Source organism: Marmota flaviventris, chromosome 14 (assembly GCF_047511675.1).
Source record: "Marmota flaviventris isolate mMarFla1 chromosome 14, mMarFla1.hap1, whole genome shotgun sequence".
Taxonomy (NCBI): domain Eukaryota; kingdom Metazoa; phylum Chordata; class Mammalia; order Rodentia; family Sciuridae; genus Marmota; species Marmota flaviventris.
The window spans coordinates 23616275-23636478 of NC_092511.1; the positions used below are offsets into that span (position 1 = coordinate 23616275).

The following is a 20204-nucleotide window of genomic DNA, read 5'->3' on the forward strand; positions in this document are numbered from 1 at the left end:
GAGAACTGTTCATTTTAAAGGGACATAGGCATGCACAAAATGGTCAGTGGGAGATCCCAGATGAGAGACAGCAGAGATAACTGCAGCGGAGAGGCTTTGGGTGAGACAACAGAGGTATCTCCATGCTTTGAGGCATGAAATGTAAGACATTTAGAAGACATCTAGTCCAGTCTTTTTTCTCTTCCATGACCCAGAACAAAAGCTAGAATGAGGGGTAGAAAGTTACAGGGAAGAAAACTGTTCCCTCTGACACCAGGAGATGACCAACAATGGAGAGAGCTTGAGTTTCTCAGTCTTGAAGGCTTCTAGGAGAGAGATTCTGCTGGGGCTTCTCCTACAGCAAGGTGTGGGTGTGGATTATGTAACTCTAGAGTCTGTTCCATGAAAACAAATGTAGAGAAAATGTGACGTGGGTGTTAATTCTCTGGCACACTCATGCTAGATATATAAACACTGATGCCTACAGATGTCTGCGATCTGTCCAAGCTCGTAGTCAGGCAGTGGTAGAGCTGGGGCTGGATCCAATTCTCCTCTCCCCAAGGTCTGCTGTTTCTATGGCTCCCCACCATTCCATCTCCACCATTTCTATTGCCTTTGTCTTTGTAACATCAACCAAGAATGTTAAATCCCTCATTTGTGACTTTTAGGCCACATGCTTACATGAATGTCCATTGGTCTAAATGGCCTGCGTGAAATTTTCAGCATTGGCCTTACAACTAGGGGTCCTGAGCAGCTGAGCCTCAGCTCATAAAGATAAGTTTTCTGTAATTGCTGGGGGGCTGTTCCCAGGGAATCTTATGTGTGGTTCCTGGAGGAAAAGGGGAGCTGTTTATAGCAGGAAGAAAGGATTCCAGAGTTATCATGTCGTACCTGGTCCACAGGGTCTTCTATGCTCCTTGCTTTAGGTGTACATGACCAGGCTCATCCACTGAGAAAAAAGCATCATCATTACCAACGATCATTTTTTTTTATTGGTGCATTCTAATTGTATGTAACTGTGGGATTCATGATGACATATTCATACATGCACATAACATAATTTGATCAATCTCATTCCCTAGTACCTGCCCTTCTACACCCTGATCCACTTGCTCTATCTGTATTTATGACATGATAACTCTGGAATCTACTGATCTCCCCTTTATTATTATTTTAAATTAGTTTCTTATAATTTACACACACACACACACACACACACACGAGGCTTCACTGTGGTATATTTGCACATGCACATAGCATAACGGGAAGGTTACAATATCGAGCACTAGTGGATGCCCTCCCATTCTCCCTCCCTCTTGTTGCCCTCCTCCTCCAATGCATCACAACTAATTCTTTAAGCTTGTTTATTTAACATGGAGTGGAGAAAATGCCACTCTTCTCCCTTGAAAGATCTCAGTTCTGCCTCATCACTCCTTTCCAGCTAACTCCAAGTCAAGTAGGAGGTCTCAGGCCCCTGTCACAAGATATCTTCTGCTCCCCCTTGAATAGCCAGGCAGTGAGAAGTATATCTGAGGTCGACCAGCTGGCCGGTTGGGAGGCTCTAAAATTCAGTGGGAGCAAATTTAATGTACGGTGAGCTCAGCGGGTTGTTCTTTATTTCCCTCTTGGATTTATGACTCCCACATAATCCTCTGCTTTATTAAGCTATTGGAAAAAAATAAAATCTGTCTGCCAAGATCCTAAAGCAACCTGGCAGCCTGCAATATATAAAGACAGTAATTGGAGGCAGGGGGGCTGGCAGCTTGGCTGGACTCTGAGGGACTGTTCAATACTCTCAGGAGAAGAATGCCCCCAGGGAAGGGGATCAGGAGAGGCAGCCTGGGACTGTGCCTGGACCTGGGAGGGGAACGGACCTCACCTCCATTTCTGTCAGGTAGAGTCCTTTTCCATCCTTGGAGAGGTTGCGGAATGTCTCTAGAATAAAGAAGGAAAGGTTTTGACCGACTTAAGAGGAAGGAATCAGGGCGGGCCAGGGCCCATGTGAAGATAAAACCAAATGAGGTTCCGGGAAGGCAGCCTCACTTCCACTGTGCCTGTGTCCTCTCTCTTCTCTTTTGGGTCAGCTCTATGCTGCCAGGAGCTCAGGGCACCTCCTCAGGATGGCTCTGTGTCTCTCTGGCCTCTCCCCTGCCCAGACTCTGCACACCCTGCATCCTTCCCCATTCAGTTGTGTGCGGGCTTGACTTTCTTTCGGGGCATGGTCTGGGAAAGCCTTGGAGACTTCTTGGTCCATGTGAGAACTCCCTGGTGGCAAGATTTAAGCTTCAGGCTTCTCTTTATCCCTCCCCCAGGTTTCTAGTCTCTCAGGCCTTATAAGTTGGCCCACCCAGAGCCATAGTAGGATGGTGCCAAGAGGTGGAGGTCTTTCTAGCCCCATTCTACCTCACCCTCAACAGCTCCATTCTGAGCCACACACACTGTGGATGAGGGTCTGACCTAACATTTCATTTAAAACAAAGGTGATGCCTCTAAAAAGCATCGCACCCTCTGGCCTGCAGGGTGGGATTTCTAAAGCTTCAGGGGAGAAACCTTGCCCCCACCTATTTGCTTATGTGTGACATTTCTTCAGCAGAGACCAACACCCTTCATGGCATGACTGAAGCAAGGTCTTAGTTGTAAGTACGAGCTGGAGAGGGGATTTAAGTGAACTGTTTCTGAGAGAGGAGCTGATAGGAGGAGACCCGGGGTAGAGGAATGTTAGGGAAGGAAGGGTGTGGGAGGGAGACGGGGCATGGCTGACAATATATCTGTGGCTTCATTTAGCACTGTCCTCTTGGAGCAAGGGTGCCTGAGGCAGGAAGCCATCCCACTGACTCCTCAAATCTGGGGCAGCCATGACTTCCTGGTCCTCTCCTGTGTTTTTGGTCACTGCAAAGTCTCCAGAATGTGCCCATGAGACACTTACTTGCCATGGCTTCCAGTCGCATCAGGAAGCAGACTAAACTAGGGAAAGTGACCCGGCCCATGCTGTCACTGTACCGAAGGGTCATGAGGTCCAGCAGCTCGCTGCTTACGAAGATCCCTGTAAGGAAGACTGGGGTGGCAGGGCGAGCTGGTGAGCAGGGAGGAGCGGGTGGCCTTCTGCAAGGCCTGAGAAGCCTATTCAGAGGGCCTGGGGGACTCATGCCATCTTCCCTACTCAGCCTGGCTTGGCAGCCGGTCCACCTCGCCCAGAGTCTGTCTCTCAGATGCTTCTGTCTTCTCTGGCTGGGTCTCAATGACAGTTCTGGAGCTTGGCCAGAGACTACTCAGGAGCCTCAAAACACTGACTGTTCTAGAGATACATGGGCCTTTGAAATGGTCAGATAATCCCCATACAGCAAGGGAGGTGCCAGGACAGCTGGGGCCGGCTTCCAGCCCTGTTTATGCCAGGCCTCTCTCTGCTGGTGACTTTATAAAATAACCGTCACCCTGATCCTGCAACTGTTAGTGCATGGATGGTGCTAGTATGGGCAGGTGTGGTCTCCCTGGAAGAGGGAGATTCAGCTCTAAGTCGATCATCCAAGAAAAAGGCTGGTCCTCACAGGGGAGACCAATCTGAGAAGGTGGCCTAGCTGGGCAGGAGGTCAGCACCCTGCCCTCTTTGGCTGTGCTGTCTTTCATGTCTAGTTATAAGCTCTAGGGACGTACCAGCCCAATAGGGGACATGCACAGACTGGTCAACAGTTGGGCCTGCAACCTTTGATAACAAGTGGAACCTTGCAAGCCTTTCATCAAGGGACCACCCTGGTGGCCTGTAGACCCCATGCAGCCAGAGATACATTTGGCGAGTGTAGAGTTAATAAAATGGGAATGGGGATGCTTTCAGTTAGGGTGATCACTCTCCAGTCTGCCCCCTTCTCAAATCACCCATTTTCTTAGGGTTGACTCCAAGTGGCCCCAGAGGCTTTTCAGTTGAACTTGAACTCTTTCCATTTTGTGTCCCTTTTATTATACTGGCGTCATTAGTGAAGACTCCTTTGTGGTTTCATTTTTACTTGGCTCTTCAAGTGATTCTCAAGTTGTGGTCCCAGACCAGGGCAGGAGCACCCACCCTGGGAGCTTGTTAGAAATGCCCCTCTCTAGCTCCAAACTGGAACCCTGATGCAGAAACTAGGGGGAGGCTCAGCCTTCAGAGCTTTAGCTAGACCCGCAGGAGACTCTGAGGAGCTCATCTGCAGCATCACAGCTGCTGTTGTGAAGAATTAAGCTGGGGATCAAGTAGGGAGTGGGATCCTGTTTTTTTTTACCCCTACTCCAGACCAGGAGGCAGAGTCTCCTTCCAGAGTTAACCTGGGGACACATGACTTCATCATTTATTAAGAAAGGTAGCCATTCCCTTACATAACCTTTGTGTGACCGTTACCTCACAGGTACAATGGGGGTAATGAATCCTGCCCTTCCCAGTTCACAGAGAGCCAGGACAATCATATGAGGTGACATGAATAAGGACTCCTGGTGAACTATGAAGCACTTAAGCACCCTAAGGTATTGTTATCAGTATCCCAGGACTGAAAGCTTTTGCCTACTTGAAACCGACAGGTGCCATTTGATTTAATTTAGCGCTAAGCCCTTTGTGGAGAGAGAGAGACGAGAGATCATCTGCCTGTCCGTGGGTATTTAACCTTGATTGCCCAGACACTGAGCTGGAAGCGTTTGGAAGGAGAGCTCCATTCCTGGTACAAAATCAGTCATGTGGGGCTATTTTCTCACAATTAGAGCTGTGTCGGGAAGAAAAGGCAGCTGGGAGATTGCTGGGCAAGGAGAGCTCAGGTGGGGATGATGTCTGAGTCCGGAGCCCAGGTCGCCCATCAGTGGCAGTGTATGCCAGGAAGACAGGGGACCTGTGGCTCTCTTCTCTCCCACCTGCCCAGCCTCACCGCACCAGCGTGTACACAGCAATTGAAGCGTGGGTGTCGCGTACTCTGGCCCCCAACCATCACTGCTCAAAGGGCCCCTGCATTACCTGTATTCTCTATGGCCTTCCCCAAGTTTGAGCTCAGGAGAACTCCAGAGCTCATCCGAAAATTCTGAAAAACATGCTGATGTGGGAAAAGAAGGAAGAAGTCTGAGTTAGAACTGGAGGGTGTGACCTGAGGGCTGGGATGTGCCAAAAAATCTGTTTCCATCCCTTGAGGTTGTGGCACTACAGCATGGGTGCAGCTAGCGCAGAGGCAGGCAGAGCAGTAGGCAGAGGACTGGGGCAGGCAAGAGTGGCCACATCCGATCTAGTCCACCAGCCTGGCTGCTGCTGGGACCGGGGGGTTCCCCTCTCCCAACCTGTCCTCCTCTCTTCTTCCCACCCCTTGTTGGGGCCCTGACATCTGGGGCAGCTTGCCGCCTAGCAGGGAAGCATAGGGATCTCTAAGGAGTTTGCACAGGGTAGTGGTTAAAAGAGCACAGACTTGACAAACTGCCCAGGGTTTAAGTCCCAGCCGAACTAGTCACCACCAGATATGTAACCAATACTTAGACAAGTGATTTGATCTTTCTAGGCCTCAGTTTCCTCATCTGTAGCATAAGATTAATTACAATACCTACCTCATAGTTTGGTTGCCAGGTATAAATGGGCAGATACTCTTCTTTGGGGGGGAGACAGTAGATACTCTAAAAGTGCTAAGGACCATGCCTTAGGCATTAATGAGTTCTCTATAGAAAATACTGAAGGCAGGTTAAACCCTCCTCTGGGTCCCAGCACAGTTGCAGGAAGTAGTACCTTGAATGTGCCACTATGGCACACTCTTCTCTCATTTACCCAGAACTTTTCCACCTCTGCCTAATCCTCTCTGTAATCCTGGTTGTCATTGTTCTTCCCAGATGAGGAAACTGACGCTCGGGCAGGTAAAGACCTCGCCTTGCCTGAAGTGTGCGGTTTGTATAGAACTGAATGCACAACTCCCAATTTTAGTCTAAACACAGCTGCCCCACAGGTCCTTTTTCAAGGCAAAATAATCCCCCACATGTGTGAGGGCATCTGTGGGAAACGAGGATTGTGCAAGGGCAGCCTGAGAGCTTTTTCTTGGCCTTATTTGGCTTTGGCCTGTGTCAGACAGTCTCAAGTGCTCAACTGGGTATTCTCTTGCTGCTTCACTAATCGACTATTTTGGTCACTAATTCAGCATTTTTGAACACCACTGTTCAAAAATGCACTGTAGAAAGAGGACAATAGGGACCCCCTCCCTGGAGAACCCTGTAGTGTAAAGGGGAGGGGTGGCCATGGCAACCACTGTGGTCCCTGTGAGAAACCAGATGACCCCAAGTGAGGGGTTGGGCGATGCATCCTGGCCAGTCACTTGGGAGAGCCGTATTCAGACTTTAAACATGTTGCTGAGACGTTTAGTAACCTTGCCACACATTTAATATATTGGTGGTTTTCATTTTCTCAAAGCAGATCACTTATTAGTGTGGGTATACATACACATAGGAAAACTTTTTGAAAAATACTCACTAGGTTTTACTAGTTTCTCTGGTTGGCAAGATCATGTTTTCTTTTAAAATTTATTTCTGTTCATCTGCATTTTCTAGTATGAACAAGTGTTACTTTTATAATGAGGAAAGATCCTTTTAAAGTACAAAATCATAATACAGCAGCGTGGCTTGCCCGGACAGATGTGGGCTCACATGCTAGGGGCCAGAGCCGGGAGCTAACCGGCTCCGGGGCTGGCAAGGAAGGCTCAGTGTGGAAGATGTGTCCGAGGCTGGACTCTTGAGTGGGGTTGGCAATGGCTATGCCCAGCATGCATGTAAGAGGGGAGGACCTCAAAGGTATAAGGCCATGGCATTTATTGGGACTAAGTCTTATAGTTGGGGCCCAAAGAAGATTGGGATGGGTCAAATGGGCTTCTCTTGGGCCTCAAAGTTGGGGTGCAAAATGAAAGGGTCTTGTGTACCACTCTGATGAGTTTAGACTTTGTCCTGGGGGCACTGGGGAGGCCACCCGAGGCCATGGACAAACCATATCTGTGTTTTTGGCAGATCCTCTGGCAGAGGCTTCAGAGGAGAACGAGATGGACTCCCTTAGGGGATGCCATAATTAATCTGGGGAGAAATGAGGAGGACATGCCGGTTGGTGACTCCTGCTGTGGTCCCTGGTGACCTCTTTCCCCTCCAACCTCCTAGAGCATTTCTCATCCTGCCACTCCATCACTGCCTAGTGCCTTGGCCTTCCGGTGCAGGAACATCTCCCGGAACAAAATGTGAGCTCTCTTTGGTGGCTGGTGTCAGGTTTCCTCTCCTTTCATGCCCCTCGACCCTGGGACAGGGTTGGGCACCCAGTAAATATTTGCTAAACTTGATGAAATAAGAGTGGTAATTGCAGAGAACAAGCCATACCTGGCAGTGGACAAGGCGCCTCCACAGCCTCCCAAACTCCTCTTGGTCAAGACGCCCGTTCACTTTCAGCTGGACGAGAAGTTAAGAGTTAACTAGTCCAGGTGCCAGGAATGGGGGAGGGGGTGCTGGTCCTGCCAATGAAGCCAGAGTCGCCCCACCCATCACCTAGGAACTCAGTGGCTCTGGTGTCACCTAATGTGGCTCCATTCCAGCTGGCTCCCTCTGTGTCTGAAGGTAACCTGGCTTGGGCTTGTTTTACAAAGGAAAATGGACTATTGGAAAGAGAAGGGAGCCCTATGAGAGAGAGGCCGGTATCACTTGTACCCAGGGGAAGAGAGTGAGTCCAGACATGGCCTTCACCAGATGAGGGGTGGGTTTCCTGGCAGGGGAGGGTGGGGAGGAGCATGAAGGGGTCCTGCAGCAGTGCTAGGTGAGTGTGCCAGCCCTGTGCATTTGTGTCTGGAGGGAACACTTTCCCTGTACTGACATGAGCCCTGGCCACTCCATGTAAGGGGCTCATTGTTGACTAATGAAGGGAAAGAACTGCCCCCTGAGAACTGAAAGGGAAACATGGGGGAGGAAGAGGACAGCTAGAAAAGACCTGTCTGCTTTGCTAGGGTCCTTCAATCGTGACCTCCTCCGTTGGGGTATCTGCCCTGGCCTGGGGCTGCAAGGGCATTGGATTCCTCTGTCCCTGAATGATGTTGACCACAGCCAGCAGAGACAAGTCTGATTTATGATTTCATCAAGAAGCCCTCTTGTTCTACAGTGTCCGACTCCGCATTCCCAATCCAGCCTTGTTAACAGTGTGGGCGCTGGGCGATCTGTCTCTCTCGAGACACAGCGCAGGGCTGGAGAGGAGCTGCCAGTCAGCAGCCAGGACGGCACAGGTGCGCAGCCTCTCCATCCTGCAGGGAAAGGAGATGGGAGGGGAGAAAACTCTGGGTGGAGTGTAGAAGTCAGGATAATAGCCAGGACTGGGGTGTGACTCTGGGTCCTGCCACTTGTAGCCATGGAACTAGGTGAGCCATCAAACTACCTCCACCTAATGTCCACATCTGCAAGCAACAGGTGCAGCTGCTGTGTAGACCAAGGAGGTTTCTACACATTTTGGTGGCTATCTTTTATTGAATTGGAGGCTTGTTGAGTAAAGGAACATTCTTGAAGAGGGGAAGGGAAAGTAGCTCCCATCAGTGTTCTAAGGAGGGGAGCAGGATGAAGTTAGAACATAGAGTTTGAAGGCTAAACTCCTACTTCATATCCAGGCACAAGTCTGGCTAGCTCTGTGATCTGGGGAAATTACTTGACTCCCTTGAACCCCTATTTCTCCTATTACACAATGGGCTAATACCTCTTGTATCCCAGGGGTTGTTACAAGAATTATAAGGAAACAAAATATATATATATATATATACACACATATATATTCACCCATAACAAGTCTCAGCATATAGTAGGTGTTTGATCAACAATAACTTTTCCATTGTTACGTGGTTGATCAGAAGAGTCAGTGAGCTGGTGGAAAATCCACAGGACCCAGGCCCTGTGCTGAGCCCTAAGAGACTCCCAGGGAAACCCACAGAAGATGGACTCCTAGGGCTGGGAGATGGGATGACTGCAAAGGATACATCCATCAGAGCCACAATGCTGCGACACTCGTCCAGGGAGAAAGTGTCCCCTAGAGATCCAGAAGAGAGAAAACAGGAAAGACAGATGTGGCAGCAGGAGGTGTGTCAGGCTGAGGCTGGGACCAGCAGGCCCCGGGGCTGACCATACCTGTCAGAAGCTCCTGGTTGAGAAGGTTCTGAAGCTGGGTGGCATCTATGTCCAGCCCCTGATTCGAACAAAGGAAGGACATGGGTATCAGACCATTGCCAGGACTTGAGGGGAGCACCAGCCCTACCCTGTAAAAGCTCTCCAGTTTCTAAACCTTTTCTTCCCACGACATGCCTGCCTTACCTGAAGCATGTTGTTCTGGGGATTTTAACTGGGCCGTGCTCTGGGCCATGGCCATAACCCTCCCTGAGCAATGACTGGTCCCCACCGAGCTCCCTTGCATCCCTCCGTCCTTGTTATTGGGCTGAAGGCTGCACTGGCCTTCTCCCCAGCATGCCTGGCACTGGGGAACTTTGGGGGGAATGAGGATTGTTGTGGGGCTCAGTACAGCCTTTAGATGCATTCTCCACCTGCTTCCAAAAAGAGACTACAAGGAAATGAGACAACTGTGTGTGCACACACGCACGTGTGTGATGGTAGGAGTTAAAAATACCAGGAATCTAGGCTCAGAGAAGGTGCTACAGTCAAGCCCATTACTTAGCATTAGTCTTCCCAGGCACTGCGGCCAGAGGGAGAGGTGGTTTTCCCTTGGATTAAAAGCAGGAAGCAATGGAGGCCAAGGGGGAGAGGAACGTGCTTGGGCCTGAACTCGGAAGGCTTAATGACCTTAGGCTTCTCAGGGGGAAGTGTACAGTGTGATGGGTGGTGCCTTTGATGACCAGATTATAGAGATGTGGAAGTGTGCTGCTTTGGGGACACTTTTACTTGGAGAGCTGGTACAGGAGTTTGGTTTTTCAACAGGTGACTTGGCAGAGGAACAGGGGTTCAAGAGGAAGAGGGTGCCTTCTGGGCTCTTCTGAGAACCAGCACCTCATAAGAAAAACAGACACGCTGTCCCTTCCATTTCCCAGGGGTGGCCTCACCAACCAGCACTAAAAGCAAAAGCAACCCCACAGCCTGTGTTTCCGTGGACCTTCAGCTAGAAATACGAGCCTTCAGGATGCCCCTTGAGAACACATCCTGCCAGGGTCTCAAGTTGGTCCTTGGGTCATCCATCTAGCACCTCCCAGTTTGGGTAGGACAGGAAAGTTCCTATAACAGAACCTGATGCCTCCCTTTAGCCAGTGACATGGTAATGAGGAACTTGATTTACACAGCACCACCCACTAGACTACAAGCAACATGGGGCACGGGCCATGTCTGCTTCTTTCTCCATATTCCTCACCTAGCACAGACTCTGATCTGAATGTCACACTCCATAACCAAACAAAAGCGTTTGTGGAGACAGTAGGGATGGAGATGATGGCTGCTGAAACAAATTCCCAAAGAAGCCCATGTTTGCCACCACCACAACAGGATTTACCCACGGGCTGACATTTTGGTGTTCCCAAAGTTCAGTGTGGGACTTAAAATGCCCCAGGTGCTTGGGAAATACTTGCTAATTGACTAAAGAATAGATGGTGGATGGATCTAGCCCAACCCAGAGTCAGAGGACACCCTCCCTTCCCCACAGGCAGGCTCTGGTGATGTTATAACCACCACTACCAGGGCTAATGAAAGCAACCAGTGGTAGGGATGGTAACAAGTCACTGTATTAGTTTAAAGCTGGTGAAACCAATATAAGAGACAAGGAGAGAGGACACAGTGGAGGAATGTTTTGCTTTAAAATTTCTTTGGAGGACAGAGCGTCTGAAGGTAGTTCGGAGGTATTTTGCAGTTAGGCCCTGCTCATGGATGCCAAGCTGAGGGTCACCTTAGCACAATGCAGTGTCTGTGTCTTATTCTGATTTCCACCAAGGCCCAATATGAGATGGTAATCACTCTCCATGGGGAGGAATTTGGATGTTGTTTGGAATCTGTACCATCTTATCATATGACAAAACCTATTTTTATTTTAGAGGTACAGGCATAGACTATGCGTTAGAATTTTCCACCCTCCCAAGGAAGTTAGGTCTCAGGCATTCTAATCAGGCCCTGGTGACCACCACACACAGCTAAACTTGGCTTGGGCATCTGCTCTAGGGAAGCTAATCTGTCTTTATTCAGTTTGACAGAAATGATTGAGCACCTACTCTGGGCCAAGGACAGTGATCAACATTGGGGACAAGGAATGCATATGATGTTATCCCTGCCTTTAGGAGCTCACATTCTGGGGACCACAATCATCTTGGCTGGACTTGTCATGCATCAAGTGAAGGCCTATGGAATCAAGCTGGGGGTGGCCCTGAATCCTGGGTTAATTCTGATTTCAGGGAGACCGACAGTCAGCTGCTATTTGGAACATGTACCCCTCATTTCAGCCATGTTCTTGATTTCTCATTTTCTCCCTCTGGGCCCAGCCTGCCTCCAAGATGCCACCAGCCCATTAGTCTTCTGAATGTAGAGGAGGGCTCAGCAACCTTCCTGTCCTTGGTCTCTGCCTGGCCCAAGCTGGTGTGGTATGCATAATCATTTGAATCACTTTCTGCTTCCCACACAAACACAATTATTAATGGTATACAGCCCATCATGCAGAGCCCTTGGCAGCTCTTTTTTCCTGATAAGTCAAGGAGTTCTTTATAACAGTTTATTAAACTATTAGGAAAATCCTGTGTGCACATAGGTGACTTGGCAGGAAGAGTGCTGTTGGTGCTTTCTGAAGCTGGCCAGCTCCTGGGAGGACCCATGCCAGATCAGGGGAGGTGGTGGCCGAATCAGAGAAGGGATGATTTCAGAGGGTGCTGCCAATGGCTTGTTTAAAGATGCAAGAAGCGACATATCCCATACGCATACCCTGTAATTATTCCCTTCTTTTCTAAGCTCCACATTGTATCCCAATGTCACCCACCCAGATGGTGCCACCAATTCTCTCCAGAGCTTGGCGGCCAGATCAGTTCTGGAGATGGTCCAGAAGCAAAGAGGATAAAATGATCCATCAAGTCACTTTTCCTCTCTGCCTCCCAGGAAGGGCCTGGAGGGGCCCCCTCCCTCGAGTCCCTCCATCACCTGCCTACACAGGTCCCCTGTACTGTACCTTCTGAGCATATCTGTAGAAAATGCTTTGTTGGGAGCCATTTTCTGGAAGACTTCCCTGGATCAAAGGGAAAATAGCCAGCATTAAACTTCTGGGGAGGAGGCCGCCAGTCTTATACAGTGAGGGAACAACTCCCACCAAGATCTGAGATTGAGGCTTTGTCTGGCAGTTGGGGAAAAAACTTTTAGGGGAATTGGAAAACCAAAGCTTGTGGAAGGAAGAGGTTGGATCCAAACTGGCCTCTGAGGCCACCCTTATTCCCACCTCTTTGAGCCACCTTTGGCCCATTGTGGTACCTTTCTTTTACCAATTAGTGGTGGGGCAAGGAGAGAGACAGAAGCCCTAGGGACAGGGAGTGGCCAAGGAAGCTTGCCAGCCAGACCTTCCTACACACCTACCTTCAATTCTCTGAGGTCGAAATTGTTGCTCGAGTTCCTAAAAAACCAGGAGAACAGTGTGACAAGGATGACCAGGCCATTATTCATAGGAGGCTGACACTTCTGACAAGGAAGAGTGGAAAGACCTCAGCACCATGGGATGTGAAGTGGGAAGTCGTGGAGGTCAGCAAACAGAGGAGCACGAGGGTTATGTGCCCAGCCTGTCGGATGAACACAGTCTGATCTTCTAACCATTTCATCTCTCACAACCAGATGGGGGTGTACGGCAAGCCCCGTTGCCAGGGTGGGGATGGGCTTTGTTTTAAGTTCCATCTTGAATTGTTAGTAATGGGCCTTGGGCCAGGGGGATGAAGTACCCAGTGGGGTGAGAACTTGTTGACACAAATGACTTGATATTCAAGACCTTCCAGGACCCGAATGTGTCACTCAGGCCCACCTTTCACAGTCCCCCTGTCTACCCCCCCATTCTGGATACATTTGAGACAAGTTGACACACATGCCACCAACCACCTTCCCGCACCCTTGACCGGCCTCATTCGTTATTTAGCAAACCTGTGCCTTTGCCTAGTCTCTTTTCTTTGGCTTGTGTGGCCTTCCCCTTTATGCCATTAAATTCTATTTTTTTTTTCTGTTTTCCCCTAGGACCCACTCAAGTGCTGCCATTTTTCAAAGAAGCCTCTTCCCGTCCCTCGGGCCAGCAATGAGCCCTTCACTCTGTCCTTTCACGCAGCTTTACTTCCAGCAATGGCCCCATCACTTGGGGTCTAGTTATTGATCCCCAGTCTCTCTTCCCCCTTTATGGTGATCTTCTCTGGAGCAAGGCCAGTATTGTGTCTCCACTGACCGTCCATGTTATATTCAATGCACAGAGCACTGCACACAATGATGTGATGAATTTTTACAAAAATAAGTAGAATAAAACACTCAGAATCCCAAAGGCTCTGTACCTGTCACTGTCCGGCATTTTCAAGAAGATTCGGAGCAAGTATTCAGTCTTCTCTCTGGGTGCCGAAGGAACCACAACATAGTGCCCAGGGATCAGATGGAAGGACTTTGTGAAGTTGGAGTTGACTTCATACTCTATGCCTTGGATATCATGTCTGAATGGGGAGAAAAATGTGGGCGGCAACCTCTCCTGGAATTGTTGGAACTGGAAGAAAGGTGATTGTTGTGAGAAAGCATGGTCCCCAGCCACCAGGAGAGAGGCTCACCTTCCAGATCCCGCTCTGTTCACCAGAACAGCAATTACAGGGCCTGGACAGGGAGACAGCGAACTCTCAAAAAACCCACTAGAGTTATAGTGATATTTTCATCTAGACTCCACACACTACAATTAATGACACACAAAACTATCTCTTTAAGCCTAGCAGCATCCTGGGTCTCTGGCTTCGTTTTGTTTTTTCTCCCCCTACTTACACACAGAGAAGGCTGGTGACATCATGCCAATGCTGAATTTCCTTGGGGGCCTTAAATCCCACTTTCTCCTAAACCTTTAGCAAATGCTCTGGCTGTCACTGCATTACAGAGTGGCATTCTTCTCCCTTCCTCTGTTCCCTCTCTCCAGAAGAGCCCAGAGATTCCTTCTCATTGGAAAATAATAGGCCCTGATCATTTTCCTTTTATTTCAATATTTTCTTAGAGATAAAACAATAAATATAATGCAGTTCCTATTACCAGATGTCACATACATATTACATAATAAAAACCCCTTACTAAACAAATTTTCCCCACTACAGTGGAGCATGGGGATTCCATTTAGAATGGTTATGCAGCATGAAATGATTATTTATGAGTTCTGCTATGGGGGAGAAATGGGGGAAAGGGAGAATTTCTCTACAGGAAGCAGGAACAGAGTTGGGCTGCAGAGTGAGACAGGAGGTAGGTCACTGCCCCAGGTGTACAGCAGAGGGCTAGGTGGAAGCAGCCCCCGTGGGTTTGAGAGCCTGACTTGCTTGGGCCCCTTGGGCAGAAGCCATGATAACTGTCTTCTTCAGAGCTATGTCCTATGCTCTAGGCAGGAGTGTGTATGCAGAGGTGCGTGGGCAGCCTGGCTGCTATAGTCTAGGAGGCAAGGATGGCCTTGGTGTCCTGCTCTCCTCCCTCCATTAGACCTCACAGCTCTGCCCAGGTTTCCTATTCTTTGGAAAACACTTGCTCAGGGCAGCCAGCAAGTGGGGTGTGGGCAGTGATGAGAGGTCTTGGTCCAGCACTCAGAGGAGCACACCTCAAATTAATACAGGGCTGGCTGGGTACAGAGCTGACTGTCACTCTAGGGAAGGGGCTTGTGCCTTTTCCTGGATCCAGTCCTTACCCTGTTCTCCAGCTCTGGGAACTAGAGTGCCAACCCATTCCTAGCCCTTGAGGATTTCCTCAAGGCCCTTTAACTGTCCCACATCCATGGCTGGTGGGGCCGGGGGCCAGAGGCAGATCCTAACTTTCTGCTCTGTGGCTCGGCCACCACTGTGGGACAGATCTCTTGCTGCCAGCTTCCTGCCAGGATTTCTGAGTCTCCCCTGCTCTCAGATTCCCTGTCTTGGCCTCTGTCTACCTATTGAGACTCCCCTGGAAGGCCTGGAGGGGCTGCAGTCACCCTCTGTTGGCTGTGGCCCACCTGCTTCCCTTCCACCTCCTGTGCCTTCCTCTGGCAGCCAAGGGCACTGCAGAGCTCACAGCTGTGGAGGGACTCACAGTCATTGGAGGGGCTGTGTGCCTGGAGCACAGGTTTCTGGATTTCATCCATCCTTCTCTATTATCCTCTAGAGTTTGAAGTCACCTGTCATCAACACTGAGCCAGGTCATCTGTTTAGGAGGGGCAGCGATTTGCTTGTCAGAGGAACTGGAGGGTATGCCTGAAGCTGCGTGCGGACGGCACACTTGGGTCTGTGATGGATTTGGGGCTGATTGATTTGGGAGTCTGAAGGTTCTTCTCGGGTCCCCTCAACAACACAGACAAACCAGCTGCACCCGCCTTCTGCATTAGGGGCCCAAAACCGAGGATGGCCTCGTGGTTGCAGCCCCTCTTGAATGTTAAACAAGAGAACCCTCTAGGGGTCCAAATATCAGACCAGGACAACTAAATATTTTCCTGCTTTGTTGACCTGTTTGGAGAGGTCAACAAAAATTTGCAGCCAGAGGACATGTGAAGGACACGGTTTTGGAAGAGGTTACACTTTACCAAAGGGCATCACCAAGAAGCCTGCCCAGTGAGGATGGTGGTGATCAATACCTGGGAGTCCACCTGTGGGGAAGAGGAAGAAAGATGTTCTGGAGGCCTGCTATAGTTTGGAAATGTCCCCTAAGGCCCATGTGTTAAGGGTCCCAGCTCATGGTGCAGTTTTTCTCAGTTTCCCAGTCGCAGTGAAGTGAATAGCCTCCCCACCATAATGGACTGAGCCACCACAGGTTCAAAGCAACAGGACTGAGTAACCATGGACAGAAACCCCTGAAACCATGAGCCAAACGTAAAACTTTCCTCCTTTTAAGTTGATTGTATCTCAGGCATTTTGTCACAGTAATGGAAATCCAACTAACATAAGCCAGACCACAACAGAAAGATAGGTGGGATCCCCCAGCCTGGCTCAGGGACTTGTGCCCCTTCTTTTTGTGCAGTTGACCTGTTCCCTGGCACACTGGTGGTAAATGGATGATTACTCTAACTCCATACAGGGTTGTAAAAAAGAAAACCTACTCAATTGTGAACAATAAGAAGGAAATTGAAGAGGAAAGAAGGTGTCTGAGAGGAGGAGGTGACCGTTTGTCCCTCAGCAAGGTGTGTTTACTGTTCATGGCAGTGATAACATTGAAGAGAAAGGAGAGACACAGGCAGGGCTGGAGATAAGAGAGAACTTTGCTGTCACTCTAGGGAAGGGGCTTGTGCCCAGGAAGAGCACAAGCACAATCCTGGCCTGGGGGAGGTGCTTTGGGGCAAGGACAAAATGGCTTATCTACCCTTTTCCACTGTCTTCACCTCTGCCTGCCTGCTCATCTACCACTGCTCCCTGCTCCTGCAGCAGTTGGGGAGCACAGGCCTGCACCAGGGGTACAATTTCAGTTGTGCCAGACATTGTTCCCACTGAGTCCCAAGTGCGCCAGAGAGCCCAGCAGCTGGCACACATAGAGCCTCTTTTCTCAGCTGCACAGCAAAAAAGAACTCAAATATCTTTTGAGTTGTCAAGGTCTAGACTCCTCTTTGGTTTTTTAACTCAATCAGGATCCTTATCCACTGAGATATCCAGAGAGTCTGAGGAGATCTTGGGCAGCTGAGAAATAATGCATCTCTGGTAGAAAAGAGAGAAGTGGGCTCTGGTAGTATTTTTAAAACTGAGAATGATTACAGCCCTGCTAGGGCTTCTGAAATGAAAAGACTCTGGGCAAAACAGTTAACACCAGGGTGTTGTTTTGCCCAGCTCTGGGGCCCCAGGCTTGCAGACAGTAACCAGCCCAGGAGCTGTGCACTGGGGCAGACCTGAGACCGTCTTTGGGGCTTCTGTCTTCCATTCAAAATGGAAGAGTTGGCTGAGATGCTTTTAGTAGACTTATCTGGTGTTTGAGTCCTGGCTGGGCAGACCAGGTACCTCAACACAGCTCCTGGGTTTATAACTGCTGTTTTGTTTTGTTTTCCTTTAACTCTTTACAAAAGTTTGACCAATGATTCTCAAACATAATGTGCATAATCAGCCCCTCAGGAGCTTATTAAAACACAGATTTTCAGACTCAGTTCTTGCACAATCTGATTAGGAGGTCTGTGGCAGGCCCAGGAATCTGCCTAATTACAACAGCTGAATTTAGATCAGACCACCTTTTAAGGTACATGCATTAAGTTCTGCATCATACCAGGAAAAGCTGACAAATGACCCAGGCAGGAGGTATGTCCCATTACAAACAATGTCAAGTCTAATTTCCCTCTAGTTTTAAGGTTTTTTTTTTTTTTTTCATTTTGTTTCATTTCAAATTTCAAGTTGGACAGGTAAGTGCTCCAGACCCTTGGGCTTTATCTCCAAAGCTGTGGTGTACTCCAATCTCCCAGCCTGACCAGCCACTCTCCCCAGCCCAAGGTATACAGAAATGTCCCAAAGGGCAAGCCCTGAGACAGGCTGCCTTACCTTGAACACCTGGAAGCGTATCGGAAAGTTCTCATCTTCTGCCTTCAAGCTTTGTGGCCTGACAGTGAAGGACACCACAACATTGTGGCCCCTCATGAGCTCTGACACATCAAAGAAGTACTGGGCTTCCCTTCTGGGTGCTCCTGGGTGAGAAAGAGCCATTCATTACTGGTGCTCAGTTCCACTGCTGGGACCCTCAATGAGGGTTATGTCCAGTTCAGAGAGTCCTGTGGGGTTGGCTTATACACTTTGCATTTGGAGACCTAAGACCTGGGTCTCCACCCAGTTGTGGTACAAGTTTCTTTATTTCCTAAATTCCAGTCTCCTCGTCTTAAAAACAGGGAGGGAGTAGAGTCCCCACTTGCTAATGTTTTTCAAATGTAAAGTCAAGGGCTGTGTTTATAATAATAAGTGAAACTCCAGAGTCCTGAAGTATGCATGACCTTATGCTCTGATGTAACCATGGAGCCTTGAAATGGTGTCAATGGTTCAAGCATCAAAGGAAATGGGAAAACAGGCAGAGAGGGCGCTCCACACTGCTATTCTACCCAAGCATGCTCGTGGAAGCTACAGCGAGAAGAAAATCTCATGTGGAAACATTTCTTCAATGCATGAAAAAATAAAGATAAGTCAGGATCAAGGTGAATAGACACATATCAGAAGATTTAGGTCACAACTGGGAAGCTCTGAGAGTGCGGGAGGGACCTGAAGACCATCGCAGTCATGGGCTTTCTATGGGGATTGAGGAAGACAATGCATTAAAATGTACGGAGCAGCATACAGCAGGTGCTGCATCAATGGCTCCCTTCTTTCCCTCCCTGTAAGGTATTCCTAAAAATGGCCCCCATGTATAATTTTGTTTGTTTCATTGATATGCATCATATCCAGGGAAGAGGGCTTTGGCTGTATAGGCAGGCACAGCTCAGGAAGATGAATCAGAACATTTGCTGCCCAAGAATGACTGGGCAGTTCTTTGAGTCTGTCCATGGCCTCCTGGTGAGGAGGCTATCTGAGTAGCAGAGTGATCACTAGCACCAGGAGGTTGAAAAGAAGGATACCCTGGGGCCTTGGGTCATTCAAACAGCACATTCTCAGCAGGCAGCTGCTCAGGAGAAGAAATGCATATGTACACATACGCACTTTCACACACAAATATATTGTACACAACCTCTTTTATCAAGGATATATTAGCACACTCTGATTCAACTCCACAGGAAGCAATTTCACTTATCAATGTCACAGGGAGCGGGAGGTACAATAAGGGAAGGTGACTTAGAAGTAAGGACAAAGTCAAAAAGTTTTATCCCAGGGGAACCTTTAATGGCTCAGAAGTGCCACCACAGCTGTCTTACAACCAACCTGGGGTAGGGACATTCTTCCTTGAGTCTGGGTGGTGCTTTGTAGGTTCAAGGAGCAGACAGGCTTACTCATTCCAACATTTACAGTTGGGGAGGCTGAGGACAAAGACATAAGCTATATTCTCAGAGTCACAAAGTTAGTGTGCAGCAAAGACAATGGTTTAAGCAAGGTCTCAACTTTGGTTTGGGCTTCTTTTCACAGCCTTACCCACCATCCTGGATATGTTCTAAAGAGCAGGGATTCTGTTCCACTCCCTAGAGGTAGATGGAGGTGAGAAGAAGAAACTTGGTGGAACACAAAGGGCCAAGGGAGGCATGGTAGAGATTCTCCTGCCACATACCACCAGCTGCCATGTTCCTTGAAGAAGCAGTAGCTTACAAATTCCTCTCCTTTCAGCATCAGGCTAATGGTCTATTTAGAACTAAAGGTCAGAGATGTTCAACACCAGGGCAGCACTGGGGCTGAAGGTCTGCCTGTCTGGCAGAATGATCTCCAACATCCTACCTACCTGTGGTGTTTCCAAGAAGCACTTGGTTCTTAAACATTGTTAGGTGCCATCTTTCATGGGGTGTGATCCCATGGTCCAGAGTGATGGGGAATTGGTTACAGATGAACAGGCAGGAGAAGTTCTCTTGGAAATCTTGACATGACATCCTGTGGAAAACATATACATGTCACTAAAGGACGGCCAGTGTGTCCCCTGGTGAGGGTTCCCATCACTTCATTGTATCTTTTCAGCATCAGCTCAAGTATCCATTGACTTATCACCCAAAGACCTGGGTCAGATTCTTGCTGATTTAGCACCACGCTGCTTTTTAAGGATCTCTCCCTCCAGTGTTTGGGAGGGCAATAACAGAGTCATATTTTGAGTTTTTCGTGTCACCTGGGAGGGGCTATATCATTAATTATTCCCTGAGTCACTGATCCAACCATGAGCCCTCCATGACCAGTGGGACACGCCAGCCTCTCTGCTGTGGGCCCCACATGCTGCCAGGAAGTTGGCTTTTCCCTGGGGCCCTTTGCCAAATCCACTGTTGAGGTTTTTATGAAAACAAAATTGAGTCCACACCCAAAATCCCACCTCCTACTGTGAAAAAAGTGGAAATATTGGGGGATATTTATACTTCAAATTTACATTTGTTCCTCTGATTCTTAATAACCCAGGCTCCTTTTCACATCTGCTAAATTTCATCTAAATATGTCACTAAGTAAACTCGAAAGCCCCTCCAAGAAATGTCCACTTCC

At 48.8% G+C, this 20204-nt stretch overlaps 1 protein-coding gene across 1 annotated transcript in view; it reads right to left on the reverse strand.

Annotated features, from left to right (window-relative positions):
- Positions 1-901: 901 nt before the first annotated feature.
- Positions 902-20204, reverse strand: part of Capn13 (calpain 13) — a 50627-nt gene continuing 31324 nt past the window's right edge. The window contains exons 9-21 of the mRNA XM_027933536.2: positions 19468-19613; positions 17601-17743; positions 15725-15736; positions 13446-13648; positions 12499-12535; positions 12101-12157; positions 9079-9145; positions 8940-8989; positions 7312-7380; positions 4946-5021; positions 2906-3034; positions 1859-1914; positions 902-928 (exon numbers count right to left, since the gene is read on the reverse strand). Of these exons, the coding sequence (XP_027789337.2) occupies positions 902-928; positions 1859-1914; positions 2906-3034; positions 4946-5021; positions 7312-7380; positions 8940-8989; positions 9079-9145; positions 12101-12157; positions 12499-12535; positions 13446-13648; positions 15725-15736; positions 17601-17743; positions 19468-19613 (1072 nt within the window). The remainder of the gene's footprint in view (positions 929-1858; positions 1915-2905; positions 3035-4945; positions 5022-7311; positions 7381-8939; positions 8990-9078; positions 9146-12100; positions 12158-12498; positions 12536-13445; positions 13649-15724; positions 15737-17600; positions 17744-19467; positions 19614-20204) is intronic.